At 35.4% G+C, this 18,662-nt stretch overlaps 3 protein-coding genes across 5 annotated transcripts; 2 read left to right on the top strand and 1 right to left on the bottom strand.

Annotated features, from left to right (window-relative positions):
* LOC18589023 (serine carboxypeptidase II-2) lies at positions 1,937-8,220 on the top strand. The gene is made up of 10 exons (XM_007013822.2): positions 1,937-2,492; positions 2,941-3,048; positions 3,832-3,927; positions 4,022-4,114; positions 5,072-5,157; positions 5,237-5,500; positions 5,991-6,124; positions 6,450-6,545; positions 7,507-7,612; positions 7,822-8,220. The coding sequence occupies exons 1-10, from the start codon at positions 2,207-2,209 to the stop codon at positions 7,981-7,983; spliced, it is 1,431 nt and encodes a 476-aa protein (XP_007013884.1). The 5' UTR covers positions 1,937-2,206; the 3' UTR covers positions 7,984-8,220.
* Positions 8,455-12,200, bottom strand: LOC18589022 (polyadenylate-binding protein 2). Of its 3 annotated transcripts, none has more exons than XM_018127839.1 (6): positions 11,721-12,200; positions 11,514-11,622; positions 10,985-11,040; positions 9,945-10,051; positions 9,766-9,853; positions 8,455-9,659 (listed from the first exon to the last, which is right to left on the bottom strand). In XM_018127839.1, exons 1-6 carry the CDS (start codon positions 12,165-12,167, stop codon positions 9,654-9,656), a joined length of 813 nt encoding a protein of 270 aa, XP_017983328.1. In that variant the 5' UTR covers positions 12,168-12,200; the 3' UTR covers positions 8,455-9,653. The 3 variants fall into 3 exon arrangements, with proteins under 3 accessions (XP_017983328.1, XP_017983327.1, XP_017983329.1); XM_018127838.1 differs by having other exon boundaries at positions 8,455-8,759; XM_018127840.1 differs by lacking the exons at positions 8,455-9,659; positions 9,766-9,853 and having other exon boundaries at positions 9,962-10,067.
* On the top strand, positions 14,183-18,327 carry LOC18589021 (pentatricopeptide repeat-containing protein At4g30825, chloroplastic). The gene is made up of 2 exons (XM_018127792.1): positions 14,183-17,218; positions 17,805-18,327. The coding sequence occupies exon 1, from the start codon at positions 14,381-14,383 to the stop codon at positions 17,129-17,131; it is 2,751 nt and encodes a 916-aa protein (XP_017983281.1). The 5' UTR covers positions 14,183-14,380; the 3' UTR covers positions 17,132-17,218; positions 17,805-18,327.

Genomic DNA, 18,662 nt, shown 5'->3' with positions numbered 1-18,662 from the left:
TCTCCTGCTCAAGCTACCAATAGTGAGGGATCTACTGCTGCTAGAAGAAAGACTATAAAGCAAGGTGACAGAGAGGTGAGTCGCAAAAAAACTAAGACAAAAAGTAATGGTGACAACATTGTTCATGCATTCCAATCTAGTGTGGATAAAATTGGAGAAATTTGTCAAGGTGCAAGGGAAGGAATTGATAAATTAGCAAGTTGTTTTCAATTCATGGCTGAAGATGTGAGGTTGAAAAAGCGTGTAGTTGAGACAGTTCAAGGAGTTGAAGGTTTGACTCCCGAAGAAATTGTTAAGGCTAGACATATCATCTCTAATGATATGTGGAAGATAAATTATCTATTTTCATTGTCAGAGGAGTTGCATATATGTGAAGGTTTTGCTTAGTGGGCTCTATCTAAATGATGGGTATTGTTATTGTAAAGAACTAGTTATCAATTTAGGGTGAACTTTAACAGTGTTATTAACTTTGAACTCTTTTGTATTTTAACAATGGTGTATCTATCCTTTAGGTGACTTCAACTTTGGTTTATTAGAACTTTATGACTTTTGGTTTAGAGCATCAATTAAGGAACTTCATTTATGATTTTCAATTATTTGGTTTTGGTGATGTTATGCTTGATATTTTATTTTAGCTAGATAGTAAGTTATTTTGAATTTATGATATTTTCAAAAGAAATTAATTGGAGATTGAGAATTATGGGTATTTTATTGCCAATTTGCTATTGGTTACAAGAGAGGAAGCTATCACATTAATGTATACATATAAAACGTATTAAGAAATAAAAATAAAATATTATCTTCTAAAGAAAAAATTTAAAATAAAATATACAATATAAGAAATTATATTAAAAATAAAAATAAAATATATACTTGTAATAAGAAATGAAAAAAATATATTTAATTAAAACCATATTTAAAAATGACATTATATAAAAATTAACAATAAAAAAATACATGTTAAGCTTATATTTTAATATATAAGAGTAGTTTTGAAAATTAACATTACATATCCTGTAAAGTACTTACAAAACAAACGCTGCAATATTATCTTCTCTGTATTTTAATCATTACATTACTTATATACCAAACACTGTAATGTTATCTTTTCTACAATCATATTACTTGTAATCACATTATTTATAATTATATTATATTATAAAATACCAAACGTTACATAAATGTAAATTATTCGTCAAACCCAAACCCCAACAGATGAAAAAAGTTAGACCATGACAAAGCAAAATTTGCCCCTTTCTCCCCTTTTTGAATGGCTAAAAAGTTGGCTTCCCTTACTTTTTTGCCCATAGTTGAAAAGATGGCTTCCTCGTTTATGTTCATTGGGTGCACTTGCCTTTCACCTTTTTGTCATTGGGTTGGGACTTAGGACTATTATACACAAGCAAAGATAAGGTCACATCTCAAATAGTGTTGCTCTTGTTACCTTAGCCTTCATTTTTGTGGCTCTTCGTTGCCCGGTCAGTGATAGGTTGTCAGTTAGTCTCTTATGGTGCTAAGCAAGTTACACCATCTCTTTCGAAGTTTTGTAATTTATATAATGATATCTTTTAGTAGATACTGAAATCTACTAAACCTTGAACAATATCTACTCGAATAAATTATTTCTCATGTGGATATTATATTTAGCAGAAGGAGAAGAAAAAGATGAAGAATGGGCAGAAAGGAAATATAAATGGAAATAAACATGGAAAGGAAATGTAGATTAAATTACATCAAATTGTACTTTTAAAATTATTTTATTATTATTATTATATTTTATAAATTCATTTAATTTAAAATAAAAAATTAACTAAATATATTAAAAAGATAAAATTTCTAATTTTTTTTAAAAATATTATACCGACCATCTTCTATTCTTCTTCATCAACTAAATTAAATTTCCCTTCCAAAAAAATTAAACATATCTCGGATAAAAAACATTCAAATTCCAAGCAAGATGCTGACCTTTTCGCATCCCAAAATGGTAAGATAGAAAAGAAAACCAGTTTTCAGTTCAAGTTGTAATCTTTTTCTGCAGCAGCCATTCCTTCACATAAATTTCATGGCAGAAGCCGACAAAGCAAGCAAATGGGACATTTTCATTGACCCCAGCTTGCTTCCCTGTTCCGACTCTTTCTCTCTATAAAAACCCAACAAAAACTCATACAACAATCTTAAACTTGACTAAACACAACAAAACAAGTACATGGCAAATCCAGGATGGGTTTTTGGTCTTAAGACCTGGTTGATCTTAACAAGCCTCTATCTCTCTCTGAGTAGTTGTGTAATTGCAACTTCTTTGGAAGACTCAGTTGCCCAACAAAAACTTGATAAGGTTCCTAAGCTTCCTGGGCAGAATTTCAATGTGAGCTTTGCACACTATGCTGGTTATGTTACTGTCAATGAAGGCTCAGGGAGAGCTCTCTTTTACTGGTTCTTTGAAGCTGCTGAGGATCCTGATTCCAAGCCTCTTCTTCTTTGGCTCAATGGAGGTCAGAGTTTAAAACGTTTTAAGATTCTTGTCTTGTTTTGACTTTTTTTTAGCACTATTTGATTAATTTAATTATGTGGGTATATACTGTTTCGCTATTTACATTATGATTATATGGTCATTAGTTCTTTTTACTGATTATTGACTATGTTATTGAATATCCAATCTTTTGTTTTATGATTTCACTGTGATCCTTTTCTGGGTATATTCTTTTTCCTTTCTCATTTGATTAGCTTTGTTTCTCTTTGTTTGAGTCTAAACATGCAGAAAACTTTTTATAGGAATATTGTGTTTTTGATTTATTTCTTTTCTAGTTTGTGTGTTGGCTCCTGTAGTTCTTATTATCTTGTTTTGGTTTTAGAAATAGTTTTATGTTTGGCTTCTAATCAATACCAATACTTCTCATCAGGGGAAAAAGGCAGTACTCATTTCCAGTTTTATGTTTTCAGGGCCTGGGTGTTCATCCGTTGCTTATGGTGAAGCAGAGGAAATAGGCCCATTTCACATTAGGCCAGATGGAAAGACCCTTTACTTGAACCCTTACTCTTGGAATAAAGGTAATCAATTCTTTTAAAATTTCACCGGAGAGTTGAGCAAATTAAAGCAGTTTTGCAAGACAAAACTTTCTCTTTAGTGCTTCTTATAGTTGGTGTAAAAAATTGGAAATGGAATTGTTTTACTTCATGTACTTGAGCCTCTAGAATGATGGTATACTTTATTTATTACCTAGAAGAGAATGATTTGTTTATGGTGCGCGATAGGTGGGCAGTGCCAATTAGTTCAATTTCATTATGACGTAGAGATATTTATTCTTAGGTGCAACCATTACTTTTTGGGTGTATCATTTCATCTGTTTTTTTTTTTTTAAAAAAAAAAGTTATATCATTTCATCTGGTTAACTTCAATCACTTTCCTTAGGCTATTGTGGGCTTTTACTATCCAAATTATTACACAATCTTATTTAGCACTCAAATCTAAAGCTGTTGCTGCACTCTTGCACCTGCATCTTCCTCCTCCTCCTCCCCCTCTCATAAAACAACACGTGCACGCATGTGTAGACACCCAAAACATAAACCCAAGTGACCAACAAATGTGTATTGGTGAGCATATGATTTTCATTTTCTTTTGAGCTCTATGGAATCTTGACAATTTCCTTTTATTACATTGTCAGCTGCATGTTATGCTTGAATGATTTTTCAGAAGATTTTTACCCCATTGTATCTAAAAGAGCTGTGCTGTTTGAATCTATGTCAAGAGTATTTTTTTTCAACTTGGGGATGTGAATGTTAGAAATAACCTTATTAGTTACATCATTACAAGATTCTTTTACTGCTTTGCAGTTGCCAACCTTCTATTTCTTGAGTCTCCCATTGGAGTTGGTTTTTCATATTCAAATACTTCGTTTGATTTGCTTAACAATGGTGATAAAAGAACCGGTAAGGCTGAAACATTTCTACTTCATACCTAGAGTTGAATTTTTATTTTGGCTAGCTTATGCAATTGTGTACCTTCTCACCCTTTGATGTACAGCTAAGGACTCACTGGCATTTTTGCTAAAGTGGCTTGAGCGCTTTCCTCAGTATAAAGAAAGGGATTTCTACATTGCTGGAGAGAGCTACGGAGGTAAATAGTAATTTTTGTCATTTTCCTTTGGATTACAGAAACGCATAATGTGGTTTACTAGCTCTGTTATTCTAGCGAAATAACATGCTTCTTTCAAGGACCATTTGCCATTAAGTTAAGATTAATAACAAACATCTGTTTCTGTTTTGTTAAGCTACTGATTGGGACATTTCTGAAGTTAAAATATTGATAAACACAAATTGGTAATAAAAGCCAGGTTTCTAGGCAAGAAAGATAATTCTGAATATCTAAAATATATTGGACATGCTGGAAATTACAAGTAGATCACACCTGTAAAGGAGTGCAAGATGGGTGGAAGGGGCAAAAAGAAGAAAACTGTCTTCAATTGCAGGATTGCTGCCAACTCGGGATGCTCTTGTGTGCTCAAGAGTGATTTGGTCACTGTAGGAAGAATAAAAAGAGGTAAAGGTAGACTAAAAACTACTTGTGTTGAAATCATAGAAAACTATTTTGCTGCCTTTTATCTTCAAAAAGTATAACTGAGTGGATTGGAGAAAACAGATTCACGTAGCTGAACCATTGAAAACAGCTACGGGCTGAAATCATAAATGTTTTGGTTTTGCAGTTTTCTTTCTATTAAAATAAGCTGCTTGCAAAGGGGTATAAGAGTTATATTCATATTCATGGCTCAAAGAAATGCAAACAAGTTCTGACCTCCACTTAGCTAGGTGGCCACTGTAAATGTACGAAATAACAGGTTGCTAAAGAATGTTTCATTTCATTTTGGGACGTATGTTAAATGACTTTGGTGCTGCCTGATGTATGCTTGGAGTCAAAAGAAATTTGTGAAAATAAGAAAAGTAACATTCATCAATACCCTTGATGACTTTGGAACTTTGCAATATTTATATTTTGTATATTTAATTGCTGTTTAACAATAAATTCATTATGATTTTTTTGTTGTTGTAGTTTTTTACATTAAAGACTGTATTGCAGGGCATTATGTTCCACAGCTAAGTCAAGCTATTTTAAGATACAACTGGGCAACCAAGGCAAAAGCAATTAATCTAAAGGGTTATATGGTAGAGACTCTATTCTTGAAACAGAATCAGCTTTGCATCATTTGAGAAAACTGACATATAGAGGCTATATGTAATGCAGGTTGGAAATGCTTTAACTGATGATTACTTCGATCATTTGGGGGTCTTCCAATTTATGTGGTCAGCAGGTTTGATTTCTGATGAAACATACAAGCTATTGAATGTACTATGTGATTTTGAGTCATTTGTCCACTCCTCAAGTTCTTGTGATAAGATTATGGAGGTTGCAAGTGAAGAACTTGGAAATATTGACCCATATAGCATCTTCACTCCTCCCTGCTCTGCTAATGTTAGCCAGTCAAAGTGGCTTCTGAAAAGAAGGCTTGTGAGTAATTCTTCTGCATCTTTTCTCCCATCTTTAATATCGGTCAAAAGATTTTCTAATTAATTCAACTTCAGGCTTAAGTTTTGACAGCATTCAGTTGAACATATGCATTGTCTATAATTTAAAATTCTTAGCATTAATTTTTTTCGGTGGTTTTTATGCTGTCTATATGTATCTAACTCTTCTGTCCTTATTCTTAGGAATTTCAATGATGGTGATCACATATCATCTTCAAAATCATTATATTCATATTTGTGGTAACAGTTGCTGCAGGAACCTGATAATTTTCATCTGTATTTATACTCTTAAGAACTGAGGCTCACTTAAGCTATCGTAAAGTTCATCAACTGCAGAATTCATTGGCCATAACAGTCCCCGGAATTAACCAGAAATGAAAATTTTAGACTTTATTTTAAATAATTGACACTGAATTCTAGAGAATTTGATATTTTATGTGTAATCATTATGGAAATTCGGTATTATGCAACAGAGGGTTGGTCAGGTCAGTGATAAGTATGATCCTTGCACTGAGAAGCACTCAGAAGTATACTTCAATCTACCTGAGGTTCAAAAGGCACTCCATGTTTTACCAGAAGTTGCACCATCTAAGTGGGAGACGTGCAGGTATGTGGTGTATTTTCATAGATACGAATTCCTTCATTCACCGAAAGTAACTAGACCACCCAACAAAATGTTATAGCTCTAACTGTGTCCATATGAACCTTATTTTAATGTGTTCAGAGGACATATCCAGTATGCTGATAAGGAAAACCGTTATTAGTTTGCTTCTTTTAGAGCAAAGTTTGAGCATTAAATTATTTTACACGCCATGTGTAAATTCAAACCATCTTTTATTTGATACCATTTCTGTTTACCCATTTACTTTCTAGAAGTCACATGGAGACATATGTCTTAATTAAAAGGTTTTGCTTTTCTTTCTTTTTTGCAGTGATATTGTAAGTACCAACTGGAAGGATTCTCCAAGAACTATGCTGGATGTTTACCGTGAGCTTATACATGTAGGACTTCGCATATGGATATTCAGGTTTATCTCTAAATCTGTGATGTTGCTTTACTATATAGCTAGCATGTGTCTAACATAGGTTGCAAGAGGTCAATCGTAAATGCTTTAGTGTTTGAAGAAATGGATCAATACAAAAACTATTCTGTATATGATATTAGTAATCTCTATCTTGTTAAATCTCATCCTAGCATTATCCTTCAACATATTATCCTCTTTTCACCTTTTCATTTGTATATACTGTTCACTGCACTGTAACCTTTGATTTTTACTTTTGCATGGAGTGAAAGGAGTGTAAGTTGTATAAGTTGGTGACTCATGCATGATGATACACTTTGAGTGAATAGAACGTTTCCATTGATCCTGTAAAATTGTTATGTAAATCTCACAGCTAGAAGTTATAGGAAGATAGTTTGAAAAATAAATATACTATGAATAAGCTTGATGGACAAACTTTTCCAGAATACAGTAATAATGTCAATTTGGGATGCATGAGACAAATTATAAAAGGAGTGATTAAGATTTGATAGTGTAATAATAGGATATATCTAAATATTATCACTGGTGAAAGACTGATAGAAGTGTTCATGCTGGTATACTTGGCAATATATGCTGTGTGGATTAATTTAGTGTTTTTGTGTTCATAATTTATCATTTATAATGTTTGGAACTTGCATACCTTTCTGTCTAAAAGACTGAAATGGTAGAAGATTATTATCGTTAGAATGCAAACCATTATTTGTGAAGATAATTTATCTGTTTTGTTTCGAATGCTAGATTTATGTTTAGGTTCTATTACATTACAGTTTGACATATCAAACACTCACTGAACATTTTTTGGAATTTAGACATGCACAACTCATGTCTTTTTATATAATTTAGATTCTCAATGCAGTTTTACCTTTTTTTTTGTAGAAGTGACTTCAGACAATGTTTTCTGATCTTTTTCATTTTCTTTATTCCCCACATCCCACCAATTCCACAGTGGTGACGCAGATGCTGTAATCCCTGTTACATCCACCCGCTACAGTATAGATGCTCTCAAGCTTCCAACTGTGAAGCCTTGGCGTGCCTGGTATGATGATGGACAGGTAAATCGCTTTAGGAACTGTATCTTATATATTCCATAATCTTTCATTTCTATAGGTAATTTTAACTAGTCATTCCTTAAAAAAATTTCGGATTTGATTCTTTGTCATAGTAACTAGCATTATTGGTAGCTATATATGTATAGCAGTGTCTTGGGCACTGTTATCCAGCTTTTGACAGTAATCATGGTGAGTAATAATCTGCCAAACAGGTGGGAGGATGGACTCAGGAGTATGCTGGACTTAACTTTGTTTCAGTGAGGGGAGCTGGGCATGAAGTCCCTTTGCATAGACCCAAACTAGCTCTCACACTCGTCAAAGCATTCTTATCAGGAACCTCGATGCCGGGCTTGGAACAAGTCAGTGACTCCTGAATTTGGGTTGGGTGACAGGTTTCTCGAAATAAGGAAGAGAACATTTCTCTATGTGACTGCAATGTTTATGTGGGTGGCCACAAACCATTCTTCCTTTCCCAAAAATATCCAATCAACATTCAGCACAATGTTTCGATTGAGATGTGAACCATGTTGAAATTATTAGAAATGGTTTAATTCAGTCTTGTCCCATTTGAATTTAACATCTCATATATGTCAGGCATGGTTGTATTATACTTCTAATCTCGTCCGGTGTGATTTACTTGAATATCCTAGACATTACATATAATAAGTAGGTTATGGTCGCAATTGGAATCGATGAGGAAGACAGTGAAATGCTGATAACTTTTTGACCAGAAAAACGCTCAAAACCTGGAAACTTTTTCTCTTGCTTTCTTTGTGGCTTTTCATTAAGTGAACAGACTTATAAATGTTTAGTAGAAGAGAGAGAGAGAGAGAGAGAGAGAGAGGTGCGCATGCAGATCCATGTACAAACTTTTTTCAACAGGTTCAAGCTTACACAAGGTTAGAGATGCCATTGGATCCTTGTCTCAATCCCCCAAAACATCTTGTCTTTTAATTGGCGGAAATCATACAGCTCGCTAAGTTGAAAATTCTGCATCAACATAATGTCTCTATGCTGTCAGTGAGCATCATCTACATAGTTCCTTTGCCAAGGTAGATGAGGGTTGTGATAGTGCTTTTGTTGGAAGATAGCTTCCCTGTCACTGGCATGTTGCGAGCAGGTTGGCTTGCTGCTTTCCTGCTTTTCTTACCTAAATGAAAGAGCAGCAACAGTAATAATACTAGAGACTAACGAGACTGCATCTTTGACACCTAAGTTTCTGTGCAATATGTAAACATTGACTGGACACCTGGTGCATGAGTTTAATGAAATATGCATAATGAAACTATTTGTTCAAGGAAATGTAAAATTCATAGCATGTTTATTTGTTACAGAAAAATAGCTCTGAGTTCATCAATTTCCTTAGTAGACTCTTCTGTAGCTCACAGATAAAAGTTTTACACAACAATTATTGCATGGGTTTTGGGATTAACTACTACTATCTTATCTAAGGACATGGAAGACTTGACAACTTAATACTACTTGCATTATTTTTTTTTTTTTACTATTTACGCAAAGCAATTCTGGACTACTCCAGGCAACGAGAATGGTTCTTACGACAATCGAATATATATGAAAAAAGAAAAAAAGGGAAATAACTCGTGAACTATGATCTGGTAGATATATCTGTGAGCCCTCCCTCACTCCCAACCACATAGATAGAGATACCTAAGTATTTGCTAAATGGTAAGTGCGATATATCCTCTAACTCTCTAAGCTGGATTCCATTCCCTCCTCACCCAAAACTATAAACTGATAAAAAAAAATAAAGTGCAGACACACAGAGACACACACAACACAAGGGTAATCTCATCTATGTGGACATTTTCCAAACTAGATCCATTTTTCTTCAATGATTTCTCTTTTCTTATATGTGAGATCCCCCAATCATCTTCAGGCAGAGTTGTCATGTGAGAATTATACCTCACAATAACACAAACCAATGCATGGCAGTATATGTCTATGGAGGACAAGAACAAGTCCTAATCTTGTTCCAAATTCAGTGCATTGTTATTCATAATACAATAACAAGCTTTTCATGTTTCTAGTGCTGCAAAAAGGTACCAAAACTAGTCAAATTTAGAATGGCTATGAGTACTACATTAATCTCCCCAATCCCAAGCATCAAAGAAGTACAGCTAAAATTTCTTACTAACCCATATGATCCTGGAAAAGAAATTTGTCCCATTCAATGCCAATGCCTTGTCCACTGACTCCTTGTTGGCAAAGGTAATGTATGCAGACCTGATAAGCCAAAGTCATTGTTAATCATGCTGCAAAAAACATAATAAAGGGTAGATTAAGTACAACACAGTAACTGAGGTGAGAGTCATACCATTTCTGTTTGACAGTTAATGTGTCAGTCAACTTAATAACTCTGATAATGGCTCCACATCTGGCAAAGTAAGATCTCACAGCATCTTGAGTTGCTGCAACATGAACCTAAAGTGTGTTTTAACTACAAGGAGTTATTGCCATAAATGATCCCCAAATTTGACAGTACCAAGTTTACAATTAGTTCAGACGTAGGACTTGAGAGACAAAAAGTCAGTGCTGTTGCAGGTGAATCTACAGTGTCAATTGGACTCTGGTTAACAGGACAACCTTCGTGATTGACTACTTATATCTTCAGAAGTAACTGGCAGATATAAAAGAAATAAAAATGATAGGAATGCATTTTTTTGACACAAGTTTACCAATAGATTTCTTCTAATACTCCCATTTCAAGGATAACAGATGATGATAAAGATCATAGCACTAAAATGAAGATATGATAAAATAACCTAATATATACAATCTCTCTTAGATCAAGTGGTGAGTTGTTTTAAGTTATACTGCAGCTCAGCGCTAATCACTCCTAGGAATTGATAGCACTGAAAAGTTTTTAACAAAAACAATAAAATAAAGAAAGTAATTGACATTCTAATATAGAATTTGACAGTGTGAAGCCCTCTAAGGTGGTATGATCATAATGGAAGAATCAATAGCCCAACCTTTCCAATTTCTTCATTCATGATTAAAGAACAATGCAAAACAAATGTATGATTAAAGTTGCAAAAACTATTATCTACCAGCCAAATCATTCCAAAAATTGATAAACAACACAAAGAACACGGAAGGTATACCTCTATAATTGTTTCTTTTTCACGGCAAAACAGGGAAATTTTTAAATGATCAAATCTGTGAACAATAAGAAATCTTTGAGAACAATGCCCACATTCATGACAAAAGAAGCAACAATACACTATGGTGCTTTGCTATGCACAAATATCACACAAGTGAAGGGAAAAACAAAAAGAATTTGCAGCAGCAACCAAACAAAATAATATTCCAAGGTAAAAGAGATATGACTCAAAAATGATCCATCAAACTCACATTTGTCACAGATACAGTCCTTGACTCAACTCCTTCCTTGAGCAGATCAATTGAACCTGAAGTAGCCAAAGAAAACATTATTCCGACTAAAAAAAAATCTTCTGCATACAAAAATCACATAAAAAACACAAAAACTTTTTCATAGTTGATTAAATTCCTTCCTGTACATCTGCTAGACGGAATCTAGACATCTCCACAGTACACTAGAGCCAAATGTTCTTTGATTACAGCCTCTTAAATAAATATATATTATTCAGCATTCAATGAAACGACAAATTTGAAGTTGTGCTGTCAAACTCAAAAACAAGAAACAAACAAATGTTTTCAAAAATTTATGAAGTATCTTGATGTCAATTATTTCCACTGCCACACATCAGAAAACAACATAGCCCAGCCACAGTCCTCAAACGACTTGATTTCAAATTAAAAGACAGGGCAGCAAAGAAATATAGACAATTTGAAGAAGTTATTTATGCAAAGATCATTAGACTCATTCATTAAGAAAGCACCTCATATAAAATGATCTTACCAAAGCTAGAGGATAAGGCATGATTTCCATCCTTGTTCACTGGATTTGATTTTAGCTTGGAAATTTCTGTTTCAAGTTGATGTAATCTTAACTTCATATCTACCAATTGCTGTGTAAGAAATCAAAAGCTTAAGCATGTTAAGTAAACAAACTCTATTTGAACTTCAAGAAAGCATCTGACGGTTTTGCAAGCACTTATTTCCTTACAGCTTGGACAGGCCCAGTTCCTCCAGTGGTGGCTGGACAAGCACTATGTGAAATCAGTGTCTGAGTAGACTCCGGAGCCTCCATCCTCAACTTCTCTTGAGATATTTTTTCTGGTCTGGAGCTTACTGATGCATCAAAAACAGATGTGCAGCACTTATTGTAACTTTTTGACTTTTCTGATTTACATGAAGCACCACTCTCTTTGAGCATATAAGTGTAATTTTCAGCCTGTCTTCTATATTTTCTAGATTTTTCTTCTTCATGATACAGAGAATTTGAAGTGCTAGCAGAAATAGGAATAAAATCATTTAATTGCCTCTTTCGATCATGATTGCTTCGATAAGTTTTCACATTACAGTTTCCTGACACATTTTCATTGACTTTGCTGTCATGAACAGTAGGTATCAATGTATTTTGACCAAGCCTTGGCGAATTCTGTTCTAACATTTGCCTCTTGATATTATCACCTTCATTTGCTTTAACCTTGTCATTTTCAGTCAGCTTTCCCAATCTATCCCAAACATTACCACGTGTGGTTCCATTAATTCCCTTCTGAACAAATATGACACCAGCTGCCTTGGAAAAGAGCCTCCTTCTACCAACATTTGTCTCCTGACAATGCTTGGAAGGAGGGCTTCCTGCATAAAATTCCCATAAACATTTAATTGATTCACATGCCAGCTTTCAGGTTACTTTTATTCAGATGAACTCCAACATTTAATTGTGCACACATGTATAATTTTCTACAACAAATTCTGTAAAATATTCAGTTATCTGATAGAAGAGTAAAAATTAGGGAGAGCCATTCCAGATCATTAATGGGTATCAGAGAAGTATTAGTACAAAAAATTAATGCAGAACAATAACAGGGGCAAAACACATTCTTGACACCAAATAAATGCACTGCATGCATGAATGATTAAATCTCACCGCATTTTAAATACACATGCACACACAGCCACACACACACGCCAACACACGCCAAAGAGACAGTAGTGAAGCCTAAGCAGACATCCTTTGACGTTACAATTAGCAGAAGTTTAAGGGTTAGTATTCCTGGATAGCAGTTTGCTCTTTGGTCCTTGAGAAGGCTAAGACGACAAACCATTATATTTTCAGTCAGATACGTGTTTCAAAAGCATTTGAGTTTCAGTTATTAGACACCAATAATAGGTACCAAATAACTACAAATGATCGGGAAAGGCTTACTCTCATGAACCTTCTCGTATTGCATATGTTGTTCATCAGCAACCAGGATTTCAGCAGAGGGCTTCGTTTTAAATGAACAGCCAGCTAAGGACCCATCTTGATTATTCTCAAATTCTCTGAAGTTTTTGTTAAATTTACAAGAATGCGTTGAAGCATCCTTATTAGTTTCCTCAGCCAACGTGTTAGAAAAGACCGAAAACTGGCAATGACTCTTAGGGGCTTCTGACCCACATTTTTGTGACTGGTTCTTGCCAGAAGCATCAGCCTCAGTGGAACTTGCACCAGTGATGTTCTCCAAATCTGACGAGCTCATATTCGCATTTAAATCATTGGAAGTTTCTGATAGAATGTCCCATAGCCTATACAAAAGAAAACATTTGCAGTTGTAAAAAAAGAATGAAGATGAAAACAAAAAAGTAGTCCGTTGATGAAGAAACATGATAGGGTTGGTTACCAGGATACAAACTCAGTGACACTATCACCAAGAAACGCCTCCAACGCAGATTTTACTTCAGACTGGCACTTGCCATTAGAAACAAGCACGACAACATACTCCTGAACAACAAAGGTACCAAAACAAACATAAGGAAGGATTGGTGTTTTTTCATTTACCCGAACCCAAAGAATCATGAAAGAAAACAAAAGAAACGAAAGGGAGTAAAACTATCGTTACAGTGAGGACGCGCAAGCTATCAGGGTTGTAATTGAAGTCTCCAAGCAAATGAAGAAGCTTTTCTGAAACTGAAGCTTTAACATTCGAGTCCCACGCCATTACTAATGCTGTTCGCTTCTTTAATTGCTTAGGGTTTTCTTCGCTCATTACTCTCTTGTTTCAAAGTCTCTGGAGAAACGGAGGGAAGAGGAAAAGAGAGAGAGAGAGAGAGAGCAGGACTACATAGGACAGTGTCGACAGTCGAGTCGAGTGACGTTGGAGGGAGGGCGAGGGAAAGCTGGCCCCTGTTCGTTTCGTTACGAACCCTCTCTCTCCTCCACCTGCCACCTTTACATTTTGGCGTTTTCCCAAAGTTAGCCCCTTCCAAAAGAAAAAGAATTTTGCGTACCGGTAGTCTATACGTATAAAAGTATGTAAGGTAAAATGTAAAAAGAAACAAAACAGCAGGCAAATTACCAGAAAGGGAGCAAAAATCTGAATTAGATTAACACTAGAATTTAAAGAATATTAAAAATAGCTGAAAAGGAAATGTAGAGAGAGAAACATAAAAACTAAACATGAAAATCCAGAGACAGTTATTTTCCTCCACTGCTTCAACTTCCTTTATCCCAACGACCCATCATCAAGGTATGCACAAAAGCTTTCTCACTTTTTCCTTCTCTTTCAAACAAGTGCAACTACTCTTTGTACTGAATCTTCTTAATTCTTTCATTCACAAAATGATGCATAAAACTTTCTTCTTCTGAGTCAAAATTTGATAACAGTAACAAGAGCAGCTATGGCTTCTTTGAAATTGCCCATTTCTTTGGACACTGTTGATTCAAAGAAACTCAATTTCTATGTAAACCCATCTCATGTACCTGATCATTGCTCCATTTTTTCATTCACTAGTTGTATACATGTTACAAAAGCTGCTTCTAATCTCACTTCTCTGACTAGGCTTAAGCATTTCAAAGTCTCACGCTTTGAAACTGAATTCCCCAACATTCCTGAGCCAAGCCCAGTCGACAAAGATATCCATTTTTCTTCTAAAATTCATTTAGTGAATGAAAACCCAAAATTTGTTGAGGGCCAAAAAGGTCAAAACCCCAAGAAAGGGATTAGAAAAAATGTGGGTTTCAAGTTTCGTTTCAGAAGGAATAGAAATGAAATAGAAAGAGAGGATCTTTTTGTACATAATAATAGTGGCTTGGATGTTGATTACTCTGCTATTAAGCCTAACTTGAACTTGCCGCATTGTAATTTTATATTGAAAAGACTTGAGAGGTCTAATGATAGTAATGCTTTGAGATTTTTTGAGTGGATGAGGAGCAATGGGAAATTAAAGGGAAATGTGACTGCCTATAGGTTGGTTCTTCGAGTGTTGGGTAGGAGAGAAGATTGGGATGCAGCGGAAATGATGTTAAGGCAAGCAAATGGTGATTCAGGTTGTAAACTTAATTTTCAGGTTTTCAATACGATTATATATGCGTGTTCTAAAAAGGGGCTTGTGGAATTGGGGGCAAAGTGGTTTAGGATGATGCTGGAACATGGGTTTCGGCCAAATGTTGCCACTTTTGGCATGCTTATGGGACTTTACCAGAAGGGTTGGAATGCTAGCGAGGCAGAGTTTACATTCTCACAGATGAGGAATTCTGGCATTGTTTGTCAATCTGCATACTCTGCGATGATCACGATATATACACGCTTGAGTTTGTATGACAAGGCAGAAGATATTATTGGCTTTATGAGAAAAGATAAAGTGATATTGAATCTCGAAAATTGGTTGGTGATGCTTAATGCCTATAGTCAACGGGGCAAGTTAGAGGAGGCTGAGCAGGTATTGGTCTCAATGCAAGAAGCAGGCTTTTCTCCAAATATTGTTGCATATAATACACTGATCACAGGGTATGGGAAATCATCTAATATGGATGCTGCTCAACTTGTATTCCTGAGCATCCAGCAAGTTGGATTAGAACCTGATGAAACAACTTACCGTTCAATGATTGAGGGCTGGGGACGAGCTGACAACTATAAGGAAGTTAAATGGTATTACAAGGAGCTCAAACAGCTGGGATTCAAGCCTAACTCTTCCAACTTGTACACGCTAATAACTTTGCAAGCAAAGCACGGGGATGAAGAGGGTGCCACTAAAACACTTGATGATATGCTCAAGATGAGGTGTCAACATTCTTCAATCCTTGGTACTGTTTTGCAAGCATATGAGAGGGTTGGGAGGATTGATAAAGTACCTCTCATCTTAATTGGGTCTTTCTATGAACATGTCTTAAAGGATCAGACTTCTTGTTCCATTCTGGTCATGGCTTATGTGAAAAATGGATTAGTGGATTATGCAATTAAAGTATTGGGGAGCAAAAAATGGAAGGATCCAGTTTTTGAGGATAACCTGTATCATTTATTAATTTGCTCTTGCAAGGAGCTGGGTGATCTTGATAATGCTGTTAAGATATTTTCTCAAATGCCTAATGCTGAAATCAAGCCAAACTTGCATATAATGTGTACAATGATTGACATTTATAGTGTCATGGGTCACTTCACTGAAGCAGAAACACTCTATTTGAAGTTGAAATCCTCAGGAGTTGCCTTGGACATGATTGGCTTTAGCATAGTTGGAAGAATGTATGTTAAAGCTGGATCTTTAAAAGATGCTTGCAGTGTTCTACAAATCATGGAGAAGCAGAAAGAAATTGTCCCAGACATTTATCTGTTCCGTGACATGCTCAGAATCTATCAAAAGTGCAACATGAAGGATAAATTAGCAGAACTTTACTATAAAATTTTGAAGAGCGGAGTCACTTGGGATCAAGAAATGTATAACTGTGTCATTAACTGTTGTGCACGTGCCCTGCCAGTTGATGAGCTTTCTAAGATTTTTGATCGGATGCTTCTGCATGGTTTTGGCCCTCATACTATCACCTTCAATGTCATGCTTGATGTTTATGGTAAAGCCAAACTTTTCAAGAAGGTCAAGAAACTATTCTGGATGGCAAAAACTCGAGGATTGGTGGATGTAATCTCTTACAATACTGTTATAGCTGCCTATGGTCAAAATAAGGACTTAAAGAATATGTCATCAACTGTTCGAGAAATGCAATTCAATGGTTTTTCAGTTTCCCTTGAAGCCTACAATTGTATGTTGGACACGTATGGAAAAGATGGCCAAATGGAGAAATTTAGAAGTGTCTTGCAGAGGATGAAGGAATCGAATTGTGCTTTGGACCGCTATACATACAACATTATGATCAATATTTATGGAGAACAGAGATGGATTGATGAAGTTGCTGCTGTGTTGACCGAACTGAAAGAATGTGGACTAGGACCTGATCTCTGCAGTTATAACACATTGATAAAGGCATATGGAATTGCTGGAATGGTTGAAGATGCTGTGGGTTTGATTAAGGAAATGCGAGAAAATGGGGTAGAGCCTGATAACATAACTTACAACAATTTAATCACTGCATTACGAAAGAATGATAAGTTCTTAGAGGCTGTTAAGTGGTCATTGTGGATGAAGCAGATGGGAATGTGAACTGCAGAAGGTGGACCTACATAATCTTTTTGCTTCTGTCATTTCACATCCAAACTCGTCTTGGAATTCTACTTAAACATTTCCCAGGTATTTGCCTCTAAGGCGATCAATTTTCTACCCTGCATTTATTTCCTCTGCGTATGCATACATGAAGATTCTGTCAGTGACTTCTTTCATCTATGGGCTTCTGATGATTTCCTATATCTTTGAATATAAGAAATCAAGTTTGTCTTTGTTGCTCAAGCAACTTCTTAAAATTTTTTGAAGTTAAATGCTTTTGACAGAAAATTCAGAAGGGTGGATTTTATGAATAGTTGATACTTATTCTCTACACAACTTCATGGTTTCTCATTTCTTTTCCCCAAAGTGTAACGGCTTTTAAACCGGTTACAGCCATTACTTACTTTGGATCTTCTTATTTCTCTTTAAGAGCATGATTATCTTTTGGCTTCTTCTTTGGCCTTGGGTGCACATCCCTGTCTAAAATTGACATTCAAGGAGTTATTTTTCAGCCTCATTTGAGCGTCCATGTTGAAGACTCACATTCAACGATTTTCGTTTTTTGGTTAAAATTCTGGCTGAAATCTGGAGTGTATAACGTTGATCTTGCTATCTCTGCTTTTTCTGCCTTCTCCATTTGCTCAGCTGAAATATTTTTGTGCTGTTCTTTCAGCTCTGTGGAAGCTTGAAGCGAAACCAGCTATTCTGAAACTGGTAAGCAGACGCCATTGGATGCTTGGAGGATTCTTGCAGATGCCACTACCATGGAATGGAGTGCGAAGAAGTGAAAAGCTGTGTATTTGAAGCCAGTTTGTGGAAGTGAAAATATCAAATAAACTCAAATGAGGGAGCAAGCAAAGTCAAGCCAACAAGAAGAAGATAGAGGTGGGTTTGTCCTCAATTCTACTTCACCAAGAATATTAGCTTCGGGCACAGTAGTTAGTGTTCATTGACAAGGCATGCTACTCCGTGAAACAAACTGGGGTATCATCATCCAATTATGGTTGGATTTGTTGGTTCAGAATGTTGGTTTCTCGATCATTTTTGCAGCCATACTTCTGGTTTACAAAATATTTGTACTATTAGATACAGGAAAGCATACCGCATCATACCTCTTTTTCTCTTTATTACATGTAATATTTGTTTGTATCAGCTGAATAAAAGTCTCTCAGATAATATCTGATTTCACGTATCAATCTCGTTTCCTAAGTTTCAATTGTTTTGCGTATTTGCTTGGTTCATAAAATATATACCCTCAAAATTTAAGTAAAATATATAATATTTGAATTATCTTATTTTCCTGAATTCACTCACAATTTCTCATCACCAACCAAAATATCCATCCAATAAGTAGAGGGCTAGGACTAAATATTGTCAAAACCAGGAAAACAATTGAACTTCTAGTTGGCACTAAAGGCTGAACATGGAGAAACTTAAGTTCGTGAGAAACTCAGTGTCGAGTTGGGTCATGAAGCTAAAAGAAACTTGGATTAAAGAACTTGAAGAAACTTACATATCCGATGTTGAAGGG

Source organism: Theobroma cacao, chromosome 9 (genome assembly GCF_000208745.1).
Source record: "Theobroma cacao cultivar B97-61/B2 chromosome 9, Criollo_cocoa_genome_V2, whole genome shotgun sequence".
Lineage (NCBI taxonomy): Eukaryota > Viridiplantae > Streptophyta > Magnoliopsida > Malvales > Malvaceae > Theobroma > Theobroma cacao.
This window is presented reverse-complemented; position numbering and strand designations above follow the sequence as displayed.